General features: G+C 29.4%; 1 protein-coding gene and 1 long non-coding RNA gene across 2 annotated transcripts; both read left to right on the plus strand.

The window, feature by feature from the left end:
* The first annotated feature begins 614 nt into the window (after nucleotides 1-614).
* LOC111038309 lies at nucleotides 615-1,887 on the plus strand. The gene is made up of 2 exons (XR_002604966.1): nucleotides 615-952; nucleotides 1,356-1,887. It is a non-coding gene; the product is annotated as an uncharacterized LOC111038309 (long non-coding RNA).
* A 6,870-nt stretch (nucleotides 1,888-8,757) lies between these two features.
* LOC111038305 lies at nucleotides 8,758-11,821 on the plus strand. Its single transcript, XM_022321349.1, has 3 exons — nucleotides 8,758-8,810; nucleotides 10,451-10,742; nucleotides 10,790-11,821. Exons 1-3 carry the CDS (start codon nucleotides 8,758-8,760, stop codon nucleotides 11,819-11,821), a joined length of 1,377 nt encoding a protein of 458 aa, XP_022177041.1.
* Nucleotides 11,822-12,162: the final 341 nt, after the last annotated feature.

A 12,162-nucleotide genomic window follows, 5' to 3' on the forward strand; every position in this document is an offset into this window, starting at 1 on the left:
AATATTCAAATATCGGCGACAGTCCCGATATATCGGGACGGATGACAACCCTAGGCTCATGGGTATCCATAGTATTATGAACTGCCATTAGCATAATATAATTGTATTGCGGCGGCTCTCGGGCCTGGCAGTCCACAGCTCTTGAATCACGGTCGCAGACAGACAGTGTCGACTTGTAGTTCTAGTACCTGTTACCGATCTTGTCATATATCGTGTAAATGTCGTGTATTAAAAACACAAAATAAAATAATATCAACCTTCAACGATTGTTATAGTAGTAATCGATGAGACGAGACGATCGTAAACGGAAATACGACCATAGATATTATTATATAATATATAATATACCAGCCGTCCTCTATACGACCGGGTCGACGAGCAATAATATTATTGATTATTTTTATTATTATTATTATTATTATTATTTTTTTTTTTTTTAATTTCAGCGTTCTATTCCGTTATTATCCGTTGGTCACGTCCTCCACGAGACCCGCTCTCTCCTCGCGACGGTTGGTACCACCGACGGCTTCCCCGTCGACGTGGCGCCTTGTCGGCATATTCTGGCGTCGACGTGGCAGCTGCTGTTGGCACACTCTGGCGTCGACGTGGCAGCCGTTGGCGTATTCTGGCGTCGACGTGGCGGCTTCCCGGCGTCCGGCGTCCGGCGTCCGGCGTCCGGCGTCGGCGTCTACTCCGCATAGATTCATTTCGAGCTCGAGGCGTCGCCGCGTCGGTCGCTCTCGGCTGTTGCTGTTGTCATATTTTCTACACCGTTGGTTGCTCTCTGGTTGTTGAATTGTTGATTGTCTTTCAAATCCTGTCATTCGGTTCGGGCCAGGGTGGTTGTTTTACAATTAATAATTGTATTACGACCACCTTGGTCTGGAATATGGATCGCCGAACCTTGTCGTTCGTGTGCGGAGAGTCGAAAGCCGTTAAAAGTCAAAATCAAGTAAGTACCGTATTCTGAATTGAATGCTATGCGCAAAGGAACGCCCTTACTGCCATATTATTGCCGTAGAGTCCGAACGGTTTTACTTTTGCGTGACATGCCGTCTAAAAGGCCGTTTTTTAGTCGACTGAACTCCACTAACCGATATTACCGCGACCCCCGCGTAGTAGAACCCAGGCTATATGAAAACGGCTGTTTAGACTGTTTGGACAGTAACTCATAAACCGAGACGGTAAGACCGTTCAGACAACGGTGAAAATACCGCAGTGCGCCTAACAATCGACGATACAATTAGATTTTAGCGCTTTGCCTTGACAACGTTGCATGCATTATGTCTTCTTGGTGCTCACAAAAACAATTTTATGATTATGTCACTAATAATGTATTTGTTATTTGTTTGCAGTGTTTCTACGCATCAATCAATATGGGCTGAAGAATATTCAAACTCGCAGTAACACACTATCTCAAAACTGATCCGTTGTTTTCACCTTCTTCAAGATGGCAGCTAAACTGTCAGTAATACACTGTATCTCAAAACTGATCCAATGTTTTCACCTTCTGCTGTGGGGTTATGGTAATTTAATCTTACACAAATCCATTTTCTTGTGCGTACCTCAGAAATATATATACACTGATCCATTAGCATCGTAATTCCTAGATTAACGGTTTTTGTGTACGTATACCATGCAGTCTAAATGTCATTGCCATGGCCTTGGCTCGTGTGTTTCCATCCGACGGACAAACTCGCTATGGGATAGAAGTATGTTTGACAAGGCTGGGCATTTAGATTGCTTGGCATACGTACACAAAAACATCTTGTCGTTATATTAAATTAAAGATGCCACTATTTTGGAACAATTAGATTATCTGAGATATGTACTTGGAAACAGGAGATGTATTGAGATTTTTATTATCTGACCTAACCTATACATCCTGATAAATAATTTGTTTTCTCTGGCTTTACACAATTTTATTGTCACAATTATAATTTAAAGACATTACAGATTATATAAATTACATTTTTTTAAAGTAGAATATAACTTGTAGTTGCCTTTAGATATTTGTAACATTTCAACAACATTTATAATTAAAAAAAATTCTGTCCGTAATAATTTTGTTTTGTGTTTTATTTATTAATTTATACTTCTACTAGAATGACATCTTCTACTGAATAACTATAACTTTAATTTTATTAACAAATGTTTAATATATTAAAGGTAAGAACATAACTATGTATACACTTAGACGGTGGTTAGGTATGTGCCTTTTGAAATAGGCAACATAGAAAAATGTGTGAAATTTATATTTCATGAAATTGGATGTCAATAATTGTAGGCAGTCAGAAATTACAGTATATAAGTAAAAGCTTGCTGATTGACCAACTTACCATAAGTATTTACAATACTACAGATTTTAATGAATTGAACTATTAACCATTAGGGAATAATAATACAATTTTAAGTCCATAGTTCACCACTTATTATTGTAAATATCAATAATAAATTCAAATAAAATAGAAAAATTATCACTAATATTTTTATTGTAGGTATAATTAATACATGATGATATGAAATATGTATTATAAATTATAATGTATATTAAACTGTATGCCTGTATATATTTGTATAGGGATAAATGTGCGTGGGGAGAAATGGATATAAAAAAATATAATAAATAATAATTAAAATACAGTATTTAAAACAACTTTAATAAATTTATTATTTATATTTACTATATAACAATGTTATAAATTTTAATACGTCATATTATATTAATAAGGTCAAATACTTAAGTTGATTCCAAGTAAAAGTATAACATTTTATAGTATGTAATATTTAATTTAATAAACTTTAAAGTGGGATACAATGTGATAACATTACAGTTGTATTATGAACATTATCATTAATTTTATAATTTACCTATATACCAAAATTTAACATAATTTTTCTTTAAATATTTTAATACTGATCTATTAGATTTATTATAATAAATATTTTTTTGTATTATTTTTTTATTTTTACTACTGATTTTTATTAATCGGCTTACTTTTTTTTTTACTGTCACTTTGTCCTAGATTGTGTATATTGTACATAATAGTTGTATAATTTTGTGAGCGATCATGTTGAGATTTTATTAGGATAAAGGGATTTGTGCGTTGCACTTAACCCATTCTGACGCGTGTACATTTATATTAATGGGATTATGGTTGGTACTTTTTGAAAAATAAATTACTATCAATATTGTTTAATATTAAGTTGATTCAGGTAGCCCTGTAATATTGTATTTGTATAACTGTTAAAAGAACAATTTGGACAATTTAAATTAAAACATAAGCAATTATAAATGAATCATAATTATTATGTAACATTTTTTTCATTAAACTATATAACTAATAGATCAGTATATGAAAATTCCATTTTTGTATAAAATTAAAAATATATGAAGGGAATTGAAACGTGTAATAGATTTATATTTACTAAACTAATTACATAATACATTTTAATACTAATAGAAATATTATATTTATTGTAGTTTTCTAAAATAAAATAAACATAGCCATAAGGTTAGCATTAATTGCAAATGATAGTTATATTAAATGATTATAAGATGACTGTTCAATGAAATAAAATGTATGTAATAGTATTTACGACTAATAACTCCTTCCATCAAAAATTCAAAACCTTTTTACAAGAATTCTAGAAAAGAACCAGCATATTTAGATTAGATAAATACACTTTAACCTATAAATGTATTCAAAATAATACTAAGTTAATGACTACTATTTTTTTAAACTACTTTTTGACTTAATCAGTTACATTTATAATATATTTAACGTGTTAAGGTTAGGTAAACTTTTAAGGAAGTTAAACTTTCCACTATATATTAACCATTTATTTGTAATGTTGTTGCTTTATGAAATATTAGATAGTATCATAATTGTATAATAATCCATAGAAATGTCCAAGTATAATAAATGAGAAATGTAGAATGTGATTTGTGATTAATGATTATTTTCTATAGATGTTACTTTGTGTCTATATTAAATTATGTGTAGTATGTAGTCATAAAAGTAGTAGTTATAACATGAGTTATGTGATACCCTATGTCCTAGCTTGAATATGTTTAACTTGACAAAGTTATAAAACATTATTAGTTAACTTTTGACTTAACTTGCCCAGCCTTGCATTTTAGTGACAGTATTTACTTGTTAAGTTGAATAGTGTAATTATTAAAGAAAAAATGACCTAGGTATTAATTTATATTAAAACTTAATAGCGTTAGTGAGTTAATCTTCCAAAAAATAATTTTTTCTTTCTACAATATCTTAAATGCTATTGTTGCTAAGAGGACAACAAACCTAAATAAGGATTTGTTAGATTTAATATTATAATTAATTGCAGACCTACACGTATTACCAACTTAAAGGTAAGAATATAGGATTTCATTGATATTTTAATTTTAAGTGTATAAAAACTACTTATGTAAAGTATTACAATTTTAAAATACTCATAACTATTTACAATTTAAACATCAATAAAATTCCAGTTTTAAATAAAATAAAAATAGTCTAAACACAACATTTACCAGATATGTTCAAATGTTGTACATTTGTAAGATTAGGACAACACATGGGTTCGGGTTCTCCTAATGTTTGCATACAATAATATAAGAACATTACCTATTTAAAGTAAAACTAACCTTCATATTCTTCCCAATTATTTGATTTATATTATATCAGTGATTACTCTACTTATTTATTTCTGATTTAAATGTTAAGCATGTCTTTAATTATTGTTAAACAATTCCAAAATCAAAAAAATGGTTAGGTCAGTGTATTGAAATTATAATAAACTAACATTAAATTTTAATATTTAGAAAATGCTAACATAATAAATTAATAAACTACATACACATACAGCACCATAAAAAACTTAGAAAGTATATTATTTTTGGACAAAATGATATTGATCTCCTTTTGCTAGATAATACAACCTTACCTAATAATATTAAGGAACTTAATAACAAAGTTTTAATTTTCTAAATTTGGATGCCAGAAAAAAATATTCAAGAACAATTAAAACTCTAAATCTAAACTTTAAACTGTATTGTTTTAAATAAAAATTATCTATTGTTATACAATTACTTTGATCTCACAGATTTTTTCAAAATTCTTACTTCAGAAACTTGTAAAAAATGATTGTAGATTTATGATATAATTGTTTTTTATTTCCACTTACAACTACTTGTGACAAACCCTATACCTTAATTTAAACTTTTTGATCAAGCATAACAATTTTTACTGACATTAATTTAAAAAAAATGTATAAATCGAAAATGGTTTATGCCAATAAATTGCAGAAAAAGAGTCAACATGTTTGAAAATTTGGTGGTATATTTAAAAATTCTGTGAAAATGCCAAGTACCTATCTATGATAATATTTATTATTGAGTTACACCTAAAACAAAATCGATTTTGTTGAAAAGTGGTTTTGAAAACTAATGGCATTTTTTTACTTTTGACACCCCCAAAGTACCAACCATTTTCCTGCCACAAAATATGCTGAATAGAAACTGGAAGCATTTTTACTGCTCCAAAGCCAAGGCAAGTTGATGATAATTTTTAATTGAGATAAGTTAAGTTGATAAAAAACATTTTAAAAAGTTTAAAGTTAATAGTTATCCTATTTTTCTTTTTAACTCAGTCAAATTAAAAGTTATATGGAACCTAACAACATCAAATTAAGTTCTCTTTTTTTTATTTTCCTAATACTTACATTTAAAAAAAAATTATAAAAATATGGTAAATTGATGTTGCTCTGCTGTACCTGCAATAGGTTACAAGTGGGTCGCAGCTGTAATGGATACCTAATGTTAAATTTGAATTCAATGATATAAAATCATTGTACACCAAAAAAGATTATAAGAGAGAAGTTCTATTAGCCTAAAATACACTAATACACATTACTTAGTATATTTGATGATATTATTATGATTAAAGTAATTTATTTTACTATTATGAATTAGCACTACAGTTTTGCCATAAAAATCACTTTTAAAAAGTCATTTTGTGTATAAAATATAATAATATACCCTAAAGGTGTCCACGAATAACATTTTTAAATTACAACAAATATTTAATATGTAATTTCGTCAAAATTTTAAATTAAAATATCTGTAAAAATAACTTTATTAATATAGTTAGTTATGGAAAAAACTGCTTAAGTTTAACCTTGTTTTAAATTTTCAATCCTTGCTATTCCTTAGCTATAAAAATTGAACATTTTATTCATTTTTAACTACAAAATCATTTTAAATTTTAAATTTTATAAATATTATCATAATTTGAACTTTAAATGCTTATAAAAAAAATCGTGACTATGTATTTTTAATATTTTTTAACTGCTATTGTAACAAGTTATGAAGATTCTTGTATTAAATTGTCATGCGTTTTGACCCAACCAATAAACTTTTATTGACATTTTTCAAAAATTGAAAATGTCCGTTGACAGCTTAAAACGAGTCAAAATATTAATTGTATTAAGTCTATGAATTGATGAAATAAACATTTGGTGTAAAATTGAAGGGTCTACTAATTCGTTTTTGAATTACACAAAATAAGAAAATCGGTACAAGAGAAATCGGGTGAAAATCCAATGCTGTAAACATTTTAACTTCAAAACACTTATAAATATTTAATTTGATTTTCCGATAGAAATTTTTTTTGGTAAAAGTAAACAAACTTGTAAGGAATCTTGTACTACATTTTTAAATCTTAAATATAAATAGACAATTTTTATGAATTTTCACTAAATATAATTTGCTAATTTTCGTGATTTTTACCAATTTTGTCAAAATTCTAAGTTAAAAGCTCATAAAAAATTATCGGAGATTCGCCCTTAACTTTTTTTTAAATTCCAATTAACAACAACTTACAAGGAAGTTAGGAACCTTGTATTACATTTTCAAGTTTTTTGACTGTGCGAAAATTTTTTTATCGACTTGGGCTTAAAAAAAAACAAATAATAATCAATAAATTTCATATGCCAATATAAATAGTTCAACACAAATCAAAATATTTGGAAAATTGTATGGTGAATATAAAATGCTTACACAAATATACAATAAAAATGGCATGTCTACGGTCATTTCTGTTAAAGTTACACTAAAAACCAAATTCGATGTTTTCCCCGTTTTTCCTTAATTTTTTGTTTGTTTTTACTGTTGCTTTTGAAAACTATTGGGAATTTTTAAATTTTGACCTCCCGAATGCACATACTATAGGTGCACTACACAATATAGTTTCATTTTCCTACCAGAAAAGTTGCTGTTGAAGAAAATCAAAGCACTTTTACTGCAAGAAACCGTGATGACCGACAAAAAAAAAAATGAATAAATATAAAAACACACATCATTGTAAAATCAATACATTTATCAACCTTTCAGAATCTAATACTAAAACCTTAATGTATAATTATTATTATGTTGTTTTTTAACGACTAGACATCACCTAATTTTTTTTTTTAAATCATTTGTACTTTTTGAAATAATAAGTATTTAATGATAAATTAATCATCTGGTATATTATATAAGCATGCATTCCTAGATATGACGTAATGTAACTAGTATTTAAAATATATTCACAAATAAAATTCAGTTTTATTATATTTACCTTATAAATGTTTTTCTAGTGAAAATGGCGTTGGTTGGAGTCGATCACGATATTTTGGCATTTTATATTTTATATTTGCTTTAATATCCTTTATCCTGGATATTTTTTAAAGCTCCACTGCGCGTACATTGTTTAGTATTCTTTGGGATTCAATAGAGTCAACATTGTTTGGTATATACCTGTGAAAGATTTCTATTTGAAATACATTGTCGACCCTTAGCCTTTTGGTGGAAATCTAAAGACGCTATGTAGGTACCTATATATATTTCTTACAGAATTTCTCAAAAGAAAATCGACAATTTATTTCTCAATTTCTCATAGTATATACAAACATTAAACAACACTGCAATAGTTGTTGTTCGCGCCGTCGTCATCTCCGCCACTCGCATAATAGGTACGTACTAGTACATCCCACCGACCACCACACACACACACACACACACACACACACACAGTTATTATTAAGATTATTATATAATATTTAGATTAGGCAACGACCAGGCATTGTCCAGCAAGGGCCAGGCGCGGTGCAGCAGTTCGTTCGTTCGTCGTACAGGCGCCATTATCCAGGCGTATTATCGCAGGCGCGAATAGTCATAAAATAATAATGTTTTGCCGTCCGTTCCGTAGTTCACGTTGCTGTTTCATATGAGTCAAAATTTGGTTCCAGTTATTGTATGTTGTTGTTTTATAACATCTATCCGAACAAAATAAAATAAACGAAATAAATTAATAATTACTCAAAATATATTTATTATTTTAAATTTATATTCTTACCGAATGAAATATAGTAGGACGTGGAACTTTAGTTCATGCCCAAGTTGACTATGATAACTTTCTGCGCCGTTCGTCGTTCTTGTACTTTTATTGGGCTCCTCTGCCCACAATGTTGGTGAAAAATGATTGGTCTCAATATGATTATCCAATATGTAATCAGCGAAATCATAAAATTGTTTTTCATCTGGACAAGTGGCCATTATCTCAACAAACGCCTCGGGAATCAAATGTGATGGTAAATAATAAGGCAAACCAAAAAAAAAGTTTTAACCATAATCCATATTGTGAATTTTTATCATGGTATTTTTTTTTTCAATATTGGAATAGAATTGATTTTTCTGTACCATGCTTGACCAAGATGGAAACGACAGGCTTTGATAATAATAAAGGATATACTTCTTTAATAGCAATGTGAGCCCCAAGTTCAAAATTTAATAGTAAGAGTGAAGGCTGGAATACCTACACTATTGGCATAATTTAAACATAAATCTTTTAATGTTTCCTACATTAATTGTTTATTAATTTCTTTTGTTTTCGATGGTAAAAAACAAAAAACAAGTGGTACATAATGTTGTTTACAAACACCGTGGATAGTAAATTGTTGGTAAAAATGTTTCGGACAATAAGTGAAAGTTCCGTCTCCTAATATAAATTCAATTTAATTTTAATTCATTACTTACATAAAAATTGAAGATTTGTACTACACATCACTGTAATTGTGACTTACGTAGTTACGTTTAACGGCACGTCGAATTTCTTTTAAATCTGGATTGATTTCTTCGTTTTCGTGATTATGTTCACTTTTATTCTGTTTAATGAATACATTTACATTTGCATTTGTCGTCATCATAACACTACATAACTTATTATTGCAAAGCCAAACTAAGTGCCCGCCGCCCGGATTTTTTATTTGTACGAAAATGACGATATTATGTATAGGTAGTTTTGATAAAAATTGATTGGTGCACCTTTATTATTTGTGTACACTTGTATCATGTCGTCCATTATGCGAATTCGATGTTTAATATTGTTGTAAGCACCGTAAATTCGGGTCAAATTGTACGTGAAGCTGAAAAGACACTCGATCACACTAAATATTTTTAACTCATTTGGTACTAATATTTGGAAAATAAAATCCATGGTCGTATCTTATCTGATGAAATGAGAAACGTATGGTAAGTTAGCAATCTGCGTATAATCCCGAAAGTCTTATTTTTATGATTTTGTGCTCTTGATTAAATATGATTATCTGGTGTGCGGTACTAAACGATAATGTTATTTTAGACAAATGTATACGTTATTGATATGAATCAATGTGTGCGGTATTGAACTGTTTGGTTTGGGGAAAATATCCGGGATTAAGGAATAAAAGTGTGCAGTTTTGAACGACGACCTTTTTTTGAAAGTTTGCGGTTATGAACGACGGCACGACGCCCATTGGGGCGATTGTAAGCTCCCCGAGAATACCGGTTAGATAAAAAGGTACAGAAAAGGTCTAATGTAAACTCCTTCGTTTTTATTTTCTTACCGGTAATGGATGCGGGCGGTTTGCGTTTGGGCGAATTGCCTTTTTACCCATATAATAACAGTAATGTGTTTGGGCGAGTTAACCGAGTTTCTTATAATGTGTTTGGGCGAGACAATATATTTTTTTTATTCCTGAATTTTGTGATCGGGATTATCATTTTTCGTATTTTGTTTATCATTTATCTTTAGATTGGACATAATTAGTGAGCGAAGGTCGTGGCCCGTGAGTCGACATAGTCACCAAACAAGTGATTGACGTGCAGTGCGACACAATATAAAAGATAAAATTGTAATGATTATGAGATAAAAATATTATTATATAGGGAATTTTATATCAACCTGAATATGGCAGTATCACTCTATCATATTTTCAAATACCTATCAGTTCGCTGTGGACATTGAAAACGTGAAGTTTTAATAATTTTAGTATAGTGTTTACTGTTTATGTAAAATTTGTCGTTTATGTAAAATATGGATCTTCAAATTGATTATATTTTCGAAACAAAACGAAATAAACGATGCATTTCAATTGAAAATTATACTTTTAGTGAATCTAACCACTTGAAAAACGGGTCTTTTCGTTTTCGGTGTACTAACAAAAAATGTGCTGAGAGTGTTTTAGTGAATTCTACCATCGATAAAATACTAGCTTTTTCAAATAATAATACACATAATCACGAATCAACTACTGATCATAATTTAGCCGTTCAGTGTGTTAGAACTGCCGTCAAAAGGAAAGCCGAAGAAGACTTACATGCAAGACCAAATAAAATAATACGTAAAGAAATTCAAGACACTAATCTCGTTTTTAAGGAGGTAATAGTTCATAATGACTTTAAATTGTGGAGAGAATCGGCATATAGGATTATAGGATTCGTAGAAAACATTTTCCCAAAATTCCCAGAAATATTAATGAAGCGTTCGACCAACTATTTGAAACTCAAATCGATATTAAAACTAATAATGAACAATTTTGTTTCGTCAATCGAGAAAAACAAATTGTTTTGTTTACGTGTACTGAAAACTTAAAACATCTTTGTGAATCTGAAAACGTTTTTGGCGATGGAACATTTAATTACGCTCCTAATTATTTTTATCAATTATATACAATACACATTTTCAAAAATAATTATTACATACCAGTAGTATATGCATTTTTGACATCAAAATCTGAAAATCAATATATTTCTATGTGGTTAGAAATAAAAAATTTGTGTCTTGCTTTAACAGGTAAAATTATTAATGTACGAAAATTTCATTCAGATTTTGAAAAAGCAGCTCATAACGCAGTTATTAATTTATTTCCGGGTTGTCAATTGATGTGTTGTCAGTTTCATTTAGCGCAATGTTGGTTTAGACAAATTCAAAAAAATAAAATATTGTTAAGAGAATATGGTACCAATTCCGAACTTGGTTTTTGGCTTAAACATTTTTTTGGATTACCATATTTACCATCCAATGAAGTAGGCGATGGTTTTATGGAACTCATGTCAATTGCTCCAAAAACTCAAAACATCATCGAATTTACAGATTATATACTTGATACATATATTTCAGAGGAGGCTATTTTTCCTCCTTATTTATGGGCAAGAAAACCGGGAAATGATCCAAACACAACAAATGGAGCCGAATCATTCCATGCACATTATAATTCCCAATTTTATTCATCGCATCCAAATGTATTTCAAGTAATTAATGTGTTACAACAAATTCAAGTAGAAACTAACACAAAATGCAAAGCTTTAAATAAAAATATTTACAATATTCGACGAAAAGTCATATTAGAAAAAGAAGAATATTTAAAAACATGCTGGGATAAGTATATATCAGGTGAAATTAAGATCTTAGAGTATATTCAACGTATGGGAGTAAAATTCCCAGGAAAAAAAATTTAATAAACAAAAAACAAATATATTTTTTCAATTTTAATTATATTTTAACTTCATTTTTAAAAAATCTAAATCAATTAAATTTTTAATTACACGCGCACACACATAAATAAACAATCCATTTTTAATCATACCCGTGAAATTCACGGACAGTCCCAAGTCTGTCAAAATGAGAGGGAAAATGGATTGATAAAATACAGCATCCCAGGGTATTAAAAATAAATAATAAAAAAATGGTCGCCCAAACGCATTACAATGTTTTAAAATCACTCGCCCAAACGCATTATGCTAAATTGCCCAAACACATTGCAATTTTTAAAAATTCGCCCAAACGCGTGACGCTCAAT

Source organism: Myzus persicae, unplaced genomic scaffold, assembly GCF_001856785.1.
Source record: "Myzus persicae strain clone G006 unplaced genomic scaffold, MPER_G0061.0, whole genome shotgun sequence".
Taxonomy (NCBI): domain Eukaryota; kingdom Metazoa; phylum Arthropoda; class Insecta; order Hemiptera; family Aphididae; genus Myzus; species Myzus persicae.